The 17,111-nt window shown below is 54.1% G+C and overlaps 2 protein-coding genes across 2 annotated transcripts in view; both read right to left on the reverse strand.

The window, feature by feature from the left end:
• CACNA1S (calcium voltage-gated channel subunit alpha1 S) overlaps window positions 1-11,509 on the reverse strand; it is a 65,825-nt gene extending 54,316 nt beyond the window's left edge. The window contains exons 1-2 of the mRNA XM_060178517.1: window positions 11,202-11,509; window positions 9,577-9,682 (exon numbers count right to left, since the gene is read on the reverse strand). Coding sequence (XP_060034500.1) covers window positions 9,577-9,682; window positions 11,202-11,353 — 258 coding nt within the window. The 5' untranslated portion in view covers window positions 11,354-11,509. The remainder of the gene's footprint in view (window positions 1-9,576; window positions 9,683-11,201) is intronic.
• A 692-nt stretch (window positions 11,510-12,201) lies between these two features.
• On the reverse strand, window positions 12,202-13,258 carry ASCL5 (achaete-scute family bHLH transcription factor 5). Its single transcript, XM_060179178.1, has one exon. The coding sequence runs from the start codon at window positions 13,239-13,241 to the stop codon at window positions 12,729-12,731; it is 513 nt and encodes a 170-aa protein (XP_060035161.1). The 5' UTR covers window positions 13,242-13,258; the 3' UTR covers window positions 12,202-12,728.
• Window positions 13,259-17,111: the final 3,853 nt, after the last annotated feature.

Here is a 17,111-nt window from a genome sequence, read left to right on the forward strand (position 1 = left end):
TTGCAGAGACTCACAGGACTCACAGGACTTCCCTAAAACTCACCCTAGGGCTGCATGGCCCCTGCGGTGGGTGGACTTCGGCTTTGCCTCCTCCCAGAGCCCCAGACCAGGGCCTGGACACATCTTGGGGTGGGAGGGGTGAGTGGGGGCTTCAGAATAACCTAACAAGGTCCCTGCTCTTGAGGGACATAGGTTCAGAAGACAAATGAAGGGGCCAGGGTGGTGGCACACCTGGTAGAGTGCACACATCATGCTTGAGGACATGGATTCAAGTAGCCACTTGCAGGGTGGAAGCTTCACAAGTGCATTGAAGGGCCCAAATTTAGCAAAATTTATGGCAGTGATTAATAGTTGAGCTGCTTTAGTAATAACTGGGCATTCTTGATACTTGACTATGGAACACGTGCACAGGGAAACACTGCACTTTATAAGCACTGTATTGTATGTGGAAAGTGCAATGTCTTAAATAAAACTATTTAAAATTGGAAAAAAATAAAGTGCTGTGACAGGTGTCTCTAACCCTCTCTGTCTCTCAGCTTTTATCAAAAGGAGAGAGAGAGAGAGAGAGAGAGAGAGAGAAAGGAAGGAAGAAACTGAGAAAGGAAGGAAACAAAAGGGGTAAATGCCAACAGAAATGGTGGAGCTGTGTGTGCAGGCACTGAGCTCCTGTGGAAACCCTGGTGGCAGGGAAAACAAACAAACAGCAGGCTGGTGAAATAGTTCACTTGGGCAGTGCACTGCTCGGTCATGTGCTTAACTGAGGTTTGACGCTGGCCCTCACTGTGTTGAAGGAATCTTCTGTGCTGTGGTCTCTTTCACTCCCTCTGCCTCTATCTATAAAAAAAAAAAAAAAAAAATCTAAGCAGAACCAGCTCTGAGAAAGCAGATGAACTCCTCAGACCACGGCTCAGCCTGCTGCACCATTTTTCCTACTTCACAGTTGAGGGGATGCGGCTCACAGAGATGAAGTGGGGTGCCCCAGACCACACTGTCCCCTGCCGGCAGCTGGCTCCAAGGCCACAGTCCTTCTGGGAAGCCAGGCTGGTGTCCCATGGCCACACAGTTTCTGAGGCGTCCTGGGGTGTCCATGTCTGGCAGCACTAGCACCACCTCAGCTCCGGGTCTGGAGGGTGACGCGGAAGAGCTGAGGGAAGGTGCTATCTTTAGCCTGTGACCCCTTGCCCAGATGGATGGGACCTGAGTGGTGGCTCCTACCACCCACCTCCCATGCCCATCCCACAGGGGAGGGCCAGGAAGCTCAGTCCCAGGCCAGCACCACGCTGGAACTGTCTAGACAAGGCAGAGAGGAGCTGAGAGTAAGTTGGAGGGCCTGTGTGTTCAAGGTGCCCTGCCTGGGATGGGGTGGAGGGACCAGTGCCATCTTGGGGAGCAGCGACACTAACAACAGCTAAGGTTTATAAAGCACTAGTTACTCAGACCCTATTCAACCTATGTACAATTAATTTTACTATTTATTTACTTTTTTCTTTTTAAAAGATTTTATTTATTTATTAATGAGAAAGAGGAGGTGAGAGAAAGAACCAGACATCACTCTGGTATATGTGCTACCAGGGATTGAACTCAGGACCTCATACTTAAGAATTCAATGCCTATCTACTGTGCCACCTCCTGGAACACTAATTTTGCTATTTATTTATAGATTACTGAGTGTTTTATTATACAGGAAGCCCAGGAGGGGCCAACTTTCACCCTCATTTGATAGATGAGGAGACTGGAGCACAGAGGGGTTAAATGATTTATCTGAGCTCACACATCTCTTAAGTGGCAGAGCCAGACAGTGAGATGGCAGACTCTGGGGTCTCAACCACCAGGACATCCTGAAGAGAGAGAGAGAGAGACATGAACGCCCTGGACATCTGGGTGACACTGTCCCCTCCTGTTTCCACCCCAGTCCTGGACCTAGCTGTGACTTCAGTGCTAGGAATGGGCAAACACCAAAAAGATGGAACGGATCATCGGTGAGCAGTTCCTGTGTGCCAGGCTGGGTGTGATGCTGCCCTCCTGGTGCCCTGTTGAAAAGAGGGTGCTGGGATCTCCCTTGTGCAGAGGAGGTAACTGAGGCACAGTGGCTCTTGTCTCATCGGAGGCAGCCTAGGTTGACTGGGAAGCCCCATGCTTTCCCTCCATCCCCAGAGATAAAGAGACTGAGTCAGAGTGCCAGCCTGTCTCCAAAGGTTCACAGGTTGGTATGTATGCCTTGCCCTGTGACTCTACACTGCATGGGAAGGGGGTTCTAGTGCACTGGGGAGAGCTCCTAGCATAGTGTGTCTCCCTCTCTTGTCTATCTGAAAGAAAAAGTAGGCCAGAAGGGAAGCAGTGAAATTGTGCACATATAAGCAAGTCCTCTAGGCTGAAAAAAAAATTAAAAATCAAAAGGGATTTAATTGTTCACTCTTAGTGCTCCCCTTGCTTAGAGTGAGGGGTACAGATTTGGGGAGCTGAGTCCCTGTCATGGGAATAGGCAAAAGCTAAAGCAACTGGACTATAAAACCATTAACCCTTTAATAAAATGATAAAGGGGGGTGGGGGTGGAGGAAAGAGGGTCTGAAAGCCAGACTGCCGTTTTGCTTTGCCCAATGCCAGGCCTGGTGCCTGCTGGTCCAGGGTCCCTGAGGGCCCCTCTCAGGCCCTGCCTCCTCACATGGCAGAGGAGGGGTGGGGCTGCTGGTGTGCACATTCCAGACCCTATAAAAAGACAGGAGGCTTAGCTGCAGCCTGGGGGAGGGGGGCACACAGCAACCTGAACCCCAGGAATGTTCCCAGGCAGGGCTGCCTGCTGACATGAGAGGGGCTGAAAGGCCCAGCCCAGGGGCACTCACACAGCCAGTGTCTTGAAGGCCTTCAGAGCAGAGCCTGGAAATGAGTTAGAGAGTGGGTGGGTCCTTGCAAGGCCACAGCTGAGCGCTGGCTTGGGGTGACTTCATGATGTGGGCAGGGCTTCTGGGTTTTGGTCCTGTTCAGATTTTGGGGCCACATAACCTTTTGTCACAGGCGGGGCCTGTCGAGTAGTGGCAGGCCCAGCAGTGGCACTGGTCTGGGTCCAGGGATGCCAGCATGGCTTATGCCCCTGGCCAGTCTCCAGGCTTTGCCAGAATCCCTCCCCACCCCCTACAGAAGCCCAAGCTAGGGAGCTGCAGCTGCTAAACTCACCATTGTGTCCCGAGGTGCTGACTGCTTCTGCCTACTCAGACAGAGAGGCGGTAACACTAGTGTGGCCTTGCCTTCTGCTCCTCTGGCTCCATCCTTTCTGTCTGCACACACCTTTGGTCCCTTGAATTTTCTGAATCAGGCTCACCCTGCCATTTTTTTATGAGTTCTGTTTTTATTATTTTTTCTTGCTACCAGGGTGATCTCTGGGACTCCACCATCCCAATGGTGATTTCTCCCACCCCCTTCTTTTTCATCTGATAGGTCAGAGAGAATTTGAGAGGGGAGGGGATAAAGAGGAAGAAAAAGACATCAGCAGCCCTGCTTCACTGCTCATGAAGTTTCCCCTCTGCAAGTGCGGAGTGGGGGCTTGAACCTGAGACTTTGCTCACAGGAATGTGTGCATTCCACCCAGTGTGCCACCGCCTGGTCTCTCTGTTCATCTTTTCTTCTTCTTTTTAATATTTATTTATTTATTCCCTTTTGTTGCCCTTGTTGTTTTATTATTGTAGTCATTGTTGTTGTCGTTGTTGTTGGATAGGACAGAGAGAAATGGAGAGAGGAGGGGAAGACAGAGAGGGGGAGAGAAAGATAGACACCTGCAGACCTGCTTCACCGCCTATGAAGCGACTCCCCTGCAGGTGGGGAGCCAGAGCTCGAACCAGGATCCTTCTGCCGATCCCTGCACTTTGCACCACGTGCGCTTAACCCACTGCGCTACAGCCCGACTCCCCGCTCTGTTCATTTCTAATGGTGTTCCTTCTGTGTCAAGTGAGTCCCGTGGTCACTGTCTGGTGATTATGCTCTGGCCCACAGGGCCCCTCTGAGGATAAAGAGGTGAGGAAGCAAAGCAGCACACATCTAGCTCTGCCCGCAGTGAGGGACTCCAATCTCTCATTGCCTTTTCTCCTCTTCTCTTTTATCTCCTCTCTCTTATTTCTTTCTTCATTCTTGTTTTTGTTCTTTTTTGTTTAAGATGTGGACAGAGAAGGTAAGAAAGAGAGAAAAACTACTTAACCAAAGCTTACTTCAATGTGGTAGGGGCTGGGCTTGAACCTGGGATGCACATGGCAAAGCAGTGCACCATCCAAGTGAGCTACTTTGCTAGTCCTCTTATTGTTTTTCTAAGGGGAGTACCTTAGGCTGGTCAAGGCTGTAACAGTGACCCTTCCTTCAGTCAGTCAGGAAAGCCCCAGGAGCAGGGCCAAGTGGAGTACTGCCCCTAGGCGGAGATGATCCATTCTCCCTACAGGCATCAGCCCACAATCAGGAGAGCTGATGACACTGACAATCAGGAAAGCCAGTGAAAGTGAGGGTTTCTCCTATCCTCATCCCCAGGGGAGCAGCTTCCTCCTTATCTGGTGCCCAGAAGCCACAGCAGCAGGCCCAGCAGTGGGCACAGCTCTGCCCACTGGGCAACTGGGCACAAGCCGTGACTTAGGCTTCCTGTGCCTCTATTTCCTCATCTGTGTGAGAGCAAAGCAAAGTGCCTGCATGAGGGGCTCCTGGGAGATGCTGCCTATGGGGCCCTGGTCCTGTCCCCACAGCAAAGCTGGTGCTCATTGGGTACTGGATGCTGTGACAAGGATGATGAAGGTGACAGGCTGGAGGGTGACAGGGGTGGCCAGGAAAGCCAGTCAGGTGAGCTGGGTGTTTCCAAGAGAGGAGAGGAAAGACTAGGGAGAGATTAGGGCCAGAAGATGGGCAAGATGTGGAAGATTTTTTATCTGAATCATAATCATTAGGGCCTAAGCCCTTTGAATCCAGAACAATACAGGCGTCACTGGGACCAGGTGTTTGGTGACTTGGGGAGTGCACTTTGAGGAAGATCCTTATGTTAGCAGTTGAGGCCACACAAGGGACAATATTCTTTTCACAATCGAGGAAACTGAGGACACCGAGAGGGAGACCAACATGTCCAGGATCACACAGCCTGTATGTAAATGGGCTGGACTCTGAGCATACTTTCTTGGTCCAGAACTGGTCTTTTTGTCGTACTTAAGATTTATTTATTTATTTATTAACAGGAAAGAAAAAGAGAGAGCAAAAATAGAATCAAAGTATCACTCTGGCACATGCAGTGCCAGGGGTTAAACTCATGCTTGAGAGTCCAGTGCTTTAGCTACTGCACTACTTCCTAGACCACCAGAACTCACTCTCTTAGCCAGAAGGCTGCTCCTCCCACCCCCAACCCGGGCTCAGTGCCCACTATGATGGTGCACAGCTGGCCAGAACACCAGCACCAGACCTGCCCCTGTGCCCTCAGAGCTCCCTGCTCTCTCTGGGGCTCAGCTTCATCTGTTAGGAAGGAGCCTGGCTTCCCCACTGAGCCAACTGGCAGATTCAGATGGGCACCCTCACCCCCGTCTCTTAGCCTTAGCAAAAGGGGGCCTAGAAAATAGTAAGCAGAGGGGACCCCAGACTTCCTACAGGAGCCTGCTCCCCCGGATGAGGTCAGGACATCCTCCCAACCCCACCCCCCTGGCAGCAGGTTATCAGCTGCGCCCAGCTGTTCCACCCTGGCAGCTATGGGACCCGTTGCCTACCCCCTAACTATGCCACACACCTCCAGTCTTCATCCTAAGCTGGTCTGGTACCCCCAGAAAGTGAGGAAACCTCTGTTCAATGCTTAGACCTGCAAGTTGCCTAGGATATAAGCACCTAGACCTAATGTTGAACCCCCAACTAACAGCCTCCCCTCCACCCCTGATACCCCCCACCAGGGCTGTCTAACTTGCTAAGTGATGCCACCATCTTCCTCACCCACTGGAACTCCAGTGTCATCCTTCCTTCTTCCCCTTGTCTGTGCTTCTGTCCACTATCAACAACTAGCTATGTGGAGTCCATCTCTGGAATACCTCTCAGTCTTACTCTCTCACCATGCTCACCAGAGCCAGCATCTTAAACCAGTCTTCCCCATTCCTGTCTGGGCCCACTTCTTGGGAAGGCCTGGGCCTACTTTTTGAAAGACCTAGGCCTATTTCCTGGAAGGCCTGGCTCTACTTCCTAGGAAGACCTAGATATATTTCCTGGGATGGTCAGGGTCATTCCCGGGAAGGCTTGGATCTACTTCCTGGGAAAACCTGGATCTACTTCCTGGGAAGATCTGGGCCATTTCCTGAAGGCCTTGGCCTGTGTTATTGTTCCAGGGGTCGCCATCCCCCTTTCCCTACTTTCCCCAGCAGGCTCCATCTAATCCCCCAACCCCTGTTGTACAGGTGATCTGAGATTTATCCAAATCCCAAACTTGTCTCTTGCCTCCAGTCCTTTGCTCAGTGACCATTCCAGCTAAGCTCCCCCCCCAGCCCTCCAGGTCCTGCCACACAGCCTGGGTGTCAACTTCCCAACCAGGACACATAACAGACCTGGTGGAGCTCGGAGCAAATGAATATACGAAGCTTCTTGTTCAAAAGGAGGTAAGTACCACCAAAGACACTAGAACAGAAAGCCCTCCACCCACTGTGGTGTTAGTGACAGACCCTCAGGTGCCTCCCTGTGTCCCCATGTCCCTGTGACCCAGTGCAGACACAGTCCACCAGCCTCAGGTCCTCATGTCCCCCAGTCCAACATGTGGGTATCTCATGTGCTGACAGGAGGCGGGGGGCTCTCCCTTCACAAGGACCCCTGCTTTGACCCCAGGTGGGCCAGCAATGCCCAGGGAATGACAATTTCTAAGAAACACTGTGAGTCCGAATGGGGATGGGGGCACAGGCTAGACCCAGCAGCCACCCACTGAATGAGTGGTGACACTGTCAGCTGAGAGAACAGCCCCTGCTATGCTTTCTCCTGAGACACCAAAGAGCACATGGGCCCAGCCCTGACCCTCCCCACCCTGCTCAGGCTCACTAAGGGGAGGGACTGAGCAGAAAGCTGGCTCTCCAAAAGGGGGAAGGGGAGGTGGCAGCACGTGGGACTGTGGGCGGCTCAGAGCTTGGGCTGCAGACACCATTGTGCCTTTGGCATCACTTACAAAGCACAGCAGTGAAGATGACACTCTAAAATGCCAGTACTCCACCACATGGCACAAAGGCTGGGTTAAGGTCCCACTCCTGCGAAGCTGGTCCTGGCTTCCTTATTGGGCTCTCAACCATCATCTTCCTGGAAGCTACCCTGACCCCAGACTAGTCCAGCCTCTCCCCCAGTGAGACATGGGAGTGTCCTCAAGTTCCACATGCTGCTCAATTCATGTAACTACTTCTCAGATCTGCATAATTGTAATGACTTGTTTAATTGATTTGATCCAACTCTGGGAAGACGGGAATTATGTCTGTTCACTTCATAATGGCACCCTGGTATGTGCCAAGGATGCAACAGGGACTGAATCAGTATTTGCAGATGAGAGAGTTAGCCAAGAACTGGCCCTTGAGCCTCCCTTCTTAAAAGCTCTGGGCCACTTTGGGTGAAGGGAAGTCCCTTAGCTTCTCAGATACCCTCAGAGCAGCCAGTGGGTAGGAGGGAGCCAAGCAGCTCCTCTCCCTCCCTCTGCCTCTCCTACCTCTCATTCCTCTCTTGCTGGTTTTGTAGAGGTGATTATACAATCGACAAAGTTGAACGAGGACACCTCAGCCCAAAGCTGGCTGTGTGACCTTAATATTATCTGTTCTCTCTGGGTTACTCACTGATGAACATCCCATCTGGCTCTGACAGTCCAGGTAGAATTTTCTTTAAAAAGGCCTCTTTAAAAAAAAAAAAAAAAAAAATATATATATATATATATATATATATATATATATATATATATATATATATATTACAACCAGGATTATCACTAGGGCTTGGTTGGTGCCTGCATAAGGACTCCACAGCTCCCAGTGGCTTTTTTCTTATAGAGACAGAGAGAAATAGAGGTGGAGGAAGAAGAGACACCTGCAGCACTGCTCCGATGCTTGTGAAGGTTCCTCCCTACAGGTGAGCACTGGGTGCTTGAACCCAAGTCCTTCCACATGAGAATTAATGTGCTCTACTGAGCGCATCACCTCCCTAGACTTGGAAAGGTTTCTCATCAGGATGTCCTCCTCCACAGAGCTCTAGACTTTATCCAAGGCTCCAGCCCACAAGTGAAGGAAAGCACACAGACCGTCTGAACATTTTAGGGTAGCCACCTGGTTTCAAGACGGAGGGCATATGAACATGAAGGTGGCATCTAAGGTGGGGCAATGCAGGGGTGGTGGAGGGGAAGAGCAGAGACAGAACTTCTCACTTAAGGAGTAGAAATGGAGCTAAAGCCCCACCAAAACAGAGTCCTGAAGAATGTTCCTCCTGGACTCAGGAACACAGAGAAGTCGGCTTGCCTTGCTCAAGGCTGAGCATTTAGAGAGATGCACTCCCCCTCTGTTGAACTGCCTCTGTCCACGTTCAGCCCCACTCTTTTTTCACACTCGACAGAGTTTTTCAAGTATAGCCAAGCGCACCCTTAGCAGCCCAGCTTCTCCCTGAATTGAGAGAAATTCCCATGGAAACCAGCAGAAAGGAGAGGCAGAGATAAATTTCTTCTTGTTGGGTCCTGCATGCACACTAATCACCCTCCCCCCCTTCCACCTGGCAGGAAAGTGCTTGCTGGAAGGGTGGGCCCATTGTTCTGTCTCCTCTGGGACCCCAAGGATCAATGCCCAGACTCTGTTTCTAAGTGGGCATCTCTTAGAAGGCCTCACACGGTCACCTCAATGGAAACACAACAATCACACAGGCAGATCTGAGAGCCAGGAAAGCCTGAAGCTAGAAACCTTGACAAGACTTGGACCCAGATTCTCAGAGCCTCATACCCCTTGGCTTATCCTGGGCCCTATTTCACAGGAGTAGCTATGGGGATTAAACATGGTAATAATGTAAAAATACTTAGAACAAAGCCTGGCATTTAATAAAAACTTGTTCAAAATCAGCCATCTTGCTTATCATCTATTGGTTTGGCCAGTCCTTGGGACTCCTCAGGTCTCAGTTTCTTCATTCAGAAAACAGAATGAAATGAAAGGCCAGAGAAGTTGATTCTGGAAGCTCTGACATTCTCTATATAGTTCCAGGACTGAGTCTTTGGTCAAAGTGATAGAGAAGCCTAAAGCATGTCTGCCCTGGGAAGCCCTAGACTGAGCGCCCAGGAAGGCTAGCTGGATGGATACTGCTCCTTCTGGAGTCTCCCCAGGATGGGAACTCAGCCTTCAGCACCCCCTGGCTCACTAGCTAATGTAGCTGAGCCTCAGTTTCTGCATCTGTGCCCCAGGGCTAATTTGGGCTGTGAGGATGACATGAGGCCTCTCTTTTGGGGTATTGAGCACAGTTCCTGGGCACGGAGGGTGCTTGCTCAGCACTGGTGACAGCATGGCAAACTCCTGTCTCTGGCTACTCAGCCAGCCCCATTGGAGGCCAGAGGGTGGGAGAAGGGCCTCTCCCAGGTCCTCAGGGGGTGTCTCTTACCAGGCCAAGGTTCAGGGTGTTGTTGTCATCTTCTGGCATGGGCAGGTACACGGCCAGGGCCACACAGTTGACAAAGATGGTGAGCAAGATGATGGTCTCGAAGGGTCTGGTGCCAGGGTTAAGGACTGCCCTGGGGGAGGTGTGTGGTGCAGGGGGGTGGGGAGGAGAGCACTGCTGGCCTGTCCACGGGGTACCTGGTGCCCATGCAGAGGGGCAGTAGCTTCTTCTTAGGCACTTTAAGACTGCTGCTCTGGCTCCTGGCTGAGGACCCCTTGGCATGGGGACCAGGGAGTCTCAAGGCTCCCTTTTGGGGCTGTGCACCCTGCCTGTACCCTCTCAAGGAACAGGGAATGTCTGGCCAAAGATCCCTGAGGATTCTCCCAGAGAAAAGACAGCAAGACTAGGGCCTGGGAGATGGAGCTGTAGGCTCCAGAGTCCAGGGAAGAAGGGGCTAGGGGACAGGATCAGGGACCTAAGAACCGAGAGCACATGGGGTGGGGGGAGCTCACACCCACTCTTCATCCCTGCTACCTGACACACCTCCTCTCCATGACTGTTTTGTAGAGGTGCCCCAGAGGCAGTCTGAGTGGGAAGTCAGGGTGTAAGGGGATAGCAGCCAGAGTGAAGTGGCCACTGCAGCTATGGGGAGCCTGGTGACCCCCCACCTGGCACACGCTCCCTCGATCTCCCCGTTCTCTCCCATTCTTTAGGGGACAGCTGCTGAGAGTCTGGGTGTCCAGAAGCATCCGGAATGCCTCAGACATTCCTGGCCCTTCCCTCAGAACCCAATGACACAGCCTCCCCTGTGCTCCCACTCCTGCCTCCCTTCCCCCAAACAGCCCTGGGGTTCAGGGGGTATCTGTGAGCTAAAGGGGCCAGGTCTGTGTGCTCCACCTCCTCTCCCCCAGCTCCATCCATCTGGGGTGCCCTCTCCCCAGGGAAGCCTTCCTCAACCCCACCTTCCTCTTCACTATCACCCTCTCCATCTCAAACAGGACTGTTGACCCACATATTGAGTGAGAGGCTGGGGAACTAGCTCAGCTGAGAAAGCACTGGACTTCCATGCCCGAGGCTTCTGGTTTGATTCCTTAATGCTGAGTTGACCAGAAAGGGTCTCTGTGGCATGGGAAGTGGCTATCATAAATCCCCTTATCATTAAACACTGTGGGACAGAGAGACAGCTCAGTAGTTCAAGTCCTGACAGCATAGGGGAGGTGCCATAGTGCTGGGAAAAGCTCAGATGATGTGGTTTCTCTTCCTCTCTCTCTGCCTCTGTCTACATGAATGAACAAAAACAAACAAAATTGACTCAGGAGTGGTGAAGTCACTCATTTGCAGTGCCTGAGTCCACAGAATAAATAAGTAAAATGCTGAGCTGTGCCTGCCATAGTGTGGACCTGGGCAGCACATCTGGGGACAGCCAGGGACAGCCTGGTCCCTCCACAGATGGTCAGCAGGATTTGGGTCGCCCACTCAGGCCTCACCGGTCTCCCTTCCCATCTGACCCCCACCCATTTGAGGATTTCCTTCCTGAAGCCACCTCCCCCAAGCCTGTGTCCCTCTCCAACAGTGTGGTCCACTACACCCCCCTCCTCGCCACTGCCTCCCTTGTGCCCCAAGGATACTTCCACTCCACGATGCTGATGCAGGCCTTTCGGACGGGGTTCTGCAGCGTCAGGCAGAACAGGGCCCGTGGTGGGCGCGGTAGGACCTCTGGAGGTGGCTTCTTGGGCTGCTTCTTCTTCAGGCCCTCATCCTGGGGCGAGGATGGCTCCATGGCGTCCCCGGCAGCCTGGCTCTTTTGGGTTCCCCACCCCACTGCCCAGCCTGCGTCCCGATGCCCCAGCCTTGGGGACTGGGCGGCAGAGCCCTCAGGCGGGTGAGCCAGCTGTGGGGGCGGTGGATCACTCCCCTGCTCCCTTAGAGTAAAATTAGCCTCTCAGCTCCCTGCTGCCCAGACTCAGCTCTGCAGCCAGGCAGCTGTCACTTCCCCGCCCCCAGCTGGTGACATCCCAACTTGTCCCTGAAGAGGTGGTGGCGGGAGGAGGAAGGGACTCACAACCAGGCCTGGGACAGGGCGGGGGAGACAGACTGAGGGGGCTTAGGGAAACAGGGTGACAGGAGTTCAGAAAGGAGTAGTCTATGAGCTGGAACCCCAAAATTCCAGATGGTTGCACCCTCCTGAAACCAGTTTTCTCTTTAGCACCCCCTTAGTGCCTACAACTTTGAGGTCACACCTCATTGCATCCCTCTGTTCAGGAATCAGCTGATTCACTTACACACACACACACACACACACACACACACACACACACCACAGATGGAAGGTTCCAGAAAACTCTGAGCATGCAGGGGCCTGGGGCACAGCACCTGCCACACCCGCTAGAGACTTGAGTGGCTTGGAGTGACTTGCGTCCCCCTTCTAACGTGCAAAGGAGGGTGCCTTCTCTCTGGGCTTGTGCTGTGTCTCCTCCGCACAGCTTCTGGCATATGCCAAGCTCTCTGTAAATGTTACTTGGATGCACCAGCTGAAAGAACCCCCACGCACCCTGGAAAGGCATGGTAAGGCCTACCAGTGTGGACGGCTGGGCGGCTGAGGACAGGCTCAGAGTCACTAGATCCAGTCTTTTATTTAGGCCCCGGTGTGGGCGCCCACCGAGCCAAGATACCCATGCAGCCCCAGCCCCAGGAGCCTGCCCTCCTGGGGAGAGGCAGGTGCGGAGGGGGGGTTTCCCCATCCCTCCACATTGGAAGCAGGTCTGGGGGTCCTGTCTGGCCTGGGGCCTGCAAATCGGGGGTTCCTCCCGCCCCCCAGCAATCTCAGTATGAGGCCCCTCGAGGCGCCTCGCTTCCTGGGGACACAGGGCTGCCACCAGGACGAAGCCAGGAGCCTGGACTCGCCTTCCCCGTGTGCGGAGCCAGACGCCGGGTGTCATCCTGGGTTGTCCCCTGGTTGCAGCCTGGAGGGGGCGCCCCGTAGTTTGCGGGGGTGGAGGAGCTGAGCTGCTTCTCACTGCGCCCACCGAACTCCTCCAGCTCCTGTTCCCGCTGGCCCGCACCCTCGCTCCAAACGGAGACGAAGGGGAAAGGGGGGAGGGTCTGCCTGGCACCCCGGGACCCCACGTGTCAGCGGCCTGCACCCCCGGGGCCCCTCAGCGACGGGATTCCTGGGACTCCAGGCGGGGCGGGCTGGGCGGCCCTGCGGGTGGGCTGGGGGGCGCAGCGCCGTCGGGCGCGGGGGTCGGGGCGCCCAGCAGCTCCTGCAGGTGCTTGATGTAGCGGATGGCGGCGCGCAGCGTCTCCACCTTGCTGAGCCGCCGCTCGGCCAGCGCGCCCGGGAGGTGACCGCGCAGCCGCGCGTAGCCCTCGTTGACGCAGCGCACGCGCTGCCGCTCGCGCTCGTTGCGCTTCTGGATGAAGGCGGGTTCGAAGGGGTAGTCGGCGCCCAGGCCGCCGGGGAAGGGCGCGTAGGGCAGCACGCCAGCGTACGCGTCGTAGAAGGGCGGCTCGGCGGGCGCGGGGTACAGCAGGAAGGGCACCCCGCCCAGCGGCTCGGCGGCGGGCAGCGGCTGCAGGCGGCCAGGGGGCGCCAGGCCCAGGGGGGGAAGGCGCGGGGGCGCGGCGGGCCGGCGCTGCCCCAGCGCCCCGCACAGGTTCTGGCTCATGGTGCCGCGCGGGGGCGCTGCCGCCGCCCTGCCCGCCGGCCCTGCGCGCTGGGGGCCCGGGCTCGCGCGCAGGGGGCCTCTCCGCTCTCGGGGGGCGCCGCCCGGGTCGCCCTAGCGCCGGCCATGCCCCCGGGCGGGAGCGACCCTCGGCAGAGGCTCAGCGCACGCCGGCTGCCGCCCAGTCTGGGGCGCTGCGGGTCGCTGGGGGCCCTCGCCCGTCCCCGCGGCGCCCATGGGTGGGGGTGCTGCTCCTGGGCGGCTGGTGGGCCCGGGGCTCCGTGCTGGGGTCCCGGAGCCTGCGTCTTGTTCCTCCGGGGTTTCGGGGTCCCCAGGCTGCTGGGAAGCCGGAACCGATGGCTTGTTAGGAATGTGGGGTCCCGGGAAAGGCTCCTGGAGAAGGAAGAGCGAACAGGGCCATCAGGAAAGGCCTCCTCATCCCCAGCCTCCAGCGGGCAGGGCAGCTCAGTTCGAACCCTGCGCTCGCCCTTAGTGGCTGGGTGACCAGCCGTCCCAGTTGCCTTGTATGGAGCTAGTAAAACATCCCCTACGGGAGACTAACATTGTGGGCTGGGCTGGTGAAATAGCTCACTGGGACAGTGCACCTGCTTAGTCATGTACACAACCCACGTTCGAACCTGGCTCCCACTGCCTCGCTACTGTGGCCTCTTGCTGGATTCCTTCCTTCCTTCCTTCCTTCTTTTCTAAAAATAAAACAGGCTGGTGACAGACCACATTTGGATAGTGTGTTGCTTTGTTATGTATTTGACTGACCCAGATTCAAGCCCAGCCCCCACTGCAATGAAGGAAGCTTCAGTTCTGGGGTCTTATTCACTCCGTCTCTTCTTTGCCTCTCAGTCTCTACCTAAAAGCCAAAACAGAAGACTAATCATGTATAAGATTCCAACGAGGGAGTCGGGCTGTAGTGCAGCGGGTTAAGCGCAGGTGGCGCAAAGCACAAGGACCGGCATAAGGATCCCTGTTCGAACCCCGCTCCCCACCTGCAGGGGAGTCGCTTCACAGGCAGTGAAGCAGGTCTGCAGGTGTCTATCTTTCTCTCCCCCCTCTCTGTCTTCCCCTCCTCTCTCCATTTCTCTCTGTCCTATCCAACAACGACGACAATAATAATAACTACAACAATAAAACAAGGGCAACAAAAGGGAATAAATATTAAAAAAACAAAAAAGAATCCAACGAGAAGAAATAAACCAAGATACACCCACCAGGCCTGCCTCATAGAAAGTGCCTAAGGTATCATCTCCTTTGAGAGAGGTCAAGACCTTTCCCTGACTTTGCCTGGGCCTGAGACCACGGGGACCCCAGGACTGCTTACTGAACCCCCAGTAGCAGCAGGAGTAGTGGCTAGCTCTTCACTGAAGACAACACATGTCTGATTCTAAAAGGCTGGGTGAGGTGGGTACCCTCAGAGCCCCGGGCCTAGGGGAGGGAGCCCCTGCCCACTGGTGCATCTGCCAGGCTCAGAGGAGTCCAGGTGCACCTCATGCCCTCTTGTCGCCCACCTGTGGTGTTTTCCTTCACCTCTATGTGCTTGTCAGGTGCTTCCCAAATACTGAATAAGTGGAGCGAAGGAGGGTTAGGCTGAGTCCTCTCCCCTGAACTGAAGCGGAGTGCAGTGCAAGGCCTTATCACCCCCCTCCAGAGTCTCCTGTGTCCTCAGGGCTGCTCCAGGTGGTAGGACAGCAACAAGCAAAACTTTGCCATGAGACAACAACCACAATGACGATTATAGCTGCCAATATTTGTGATCAGTTGGGGCGTCTCTGCTCATTTCACTGTCCAATTTCACTGTCCCCAGGCTTTTCACTCAGGCGGAGACACCATGACAGAAAAGCTGACCCCAGTGCCATGGCACTGCCATGTGGTGCTAGGGTTCAAACTTGGGCCCCATGTATGCCAAAGCAAGTGCCCTACCTGGCTAGCTATTCCTCTGCCTGTCATATATTATTTATAATCTTCAAAGGGCTCTGTGTGTTTTTGTTTGTTTAACCAGAACACTGCTTAGCTCTGGCATATAGTGACCCTGAGAGTTGAACCTAGGCCTGTGGAGCCTCAAGCATCAGTCTCTTTACTTAGCCATTATGCTATCACTCCTGCCCTGTTAAATGTCATATGTAAACCATCCCATGTGATTCTCACACCATCATATGGAGCTAGTATCCAGTTTTATGGGGGAGAAAATGGAGACTCATAGAGATGACGTTTCCTGCCTAAGATTCACATTGAGTGGCTATTTTCATGAACTAATTCATGCTAATACACCTCACTCCCGACTTTTTCTCCTGGTGGGTTCATATCGGAACCTAAAGCACCGTCATAAATTGTGACACATCCCTCGCCGCCCTGGAGGGGATATCCCGCGCAGATCTGAACCTTCGTGCTCTTGTTCAGCAGTTTCTGTTCGGCTGGGAAGGGTTCTGCATGCCTTCCTCGGGAGGACAGCGCCCCCTCGAGGACGCTCTGAGAAGGTCAGCCATGGAGCTGTGTCGTTGGGAAGGTGAAAACTGGGTGTAACCAAACTCCCTCCGGAGCCGGCATCTGGAGGCTTGAGAAGCTGGCGAGGAACCTCCTTGCCCATGTTGGGGTAACTTGCGCTTGGGTTTGCCCCCTTCAGCCCTTCTGGCAGGATTTGACCGGCAGCAGAGAACAAATCCATCCTGATGGGCGGGACTGGCCAGAACCCATTGTCAACGGCGCCATCGTGTGGCGGCAAGAAGCAATGGCAGCAGCAGTTAGCTACAAAGGCAGATCCTGACTGCTAGGTGTGGAAATTATAGGTACACCCCCACCCCCATTCTCTCCTCTACCCCACAAAAAGTAAGCCCTGATATTTTAGAAAGCCTAGAGTAATGGAGGATAGCCTAGCGAGGATCCCCTGGGCTTTGTGATAACACCTAATTATTCTCTCCCTGAGTCTGTCATCACTTATTCACACCTTCACATGTTCATATGGATGATTAAAATGCAGTTTGGGATTTGTCTTGAACCAAAAATAGGGCACCTTTCCAGAGAAGAGTGTGTCTCTGAGCTTTTGCTTCCTACCTGCCTTTCTCTTTTCCTTCATCCTCCTGCCTGTCTCCCTTCCCCAGCCCCCAACCCCCTTCCAGGACTCTCCTGCCTCACTTCCTGCTCACTTGAGCACAGGATTCAGTGCATTACCCTCACCATCTAAGTTACCTTCTGCTACCCTGTGTAACTCTCCTTCCTTGGAAGTCCATCCCCCACACAGGCCCTTCACACTGAAATATAAATAGCTCAGTCTCCAGTGGCACACCTGGTTAAGCGTACACATTACAGTGCGCAAGGACCCAGGTTCAAGCCCCTGGCTCCCACCTGCAGGAGGAAAACTTCACGAGTGATGAAGTAGGGCTGCAGGTGTCTGTCTCTTTCCCTCTCTATCTCTCCCACCCCCTCTCAATTCTTCTCTGTCTCTATCCAATAATAAATAACATTTAAAGAAAGAAAATGTATTACAAATACCTCAGTCTCCACCTTCCAGCTGGAAAGAAGAAATCCCCGGTCAAAAACCAACCAGACAAACACCCACCCCCCGCCCCGCCCCACCGTGGATCTGAAATCAAGCGCAGGAGCTTGGTCCACACCTGCCAGGCCCCCGTGACAGAATGAGCCCCCTCAGGTCAACCTGTGCTGGGCTGTAGGTAATCATGTGACATTAACTAACTGCAGGCAGCACCACCCACCTTTGTAAGGGGTCCCAGTTCCCCTGTGGTGCTGGGAACAAACACACACACACCTTTCCCCATCAGCTGCACCCCACCCCTCTGGGTTTTACAGTGTCTTGGGGAAACACAGAGCAGAATTGCTGGGCTGGAAGCACCCTCTGCGCTTCCAGGA

Source organism: Erinaceus europaeus, chromosome 19 (assembly GCF_950295315.1).
Source record: "Erinaceus europaeus chromosome 19, mEriEur2.1, whole genome shotgun sequence".
In the NCBI taxonomy this organism is placed as follows: domain Eukaryota; kingdom Metazoa; phylum Chordata; class Mammalia; order Eulipotyphla; family Erinaceidae; genus Erinaceus; species Erinaceus europaeus.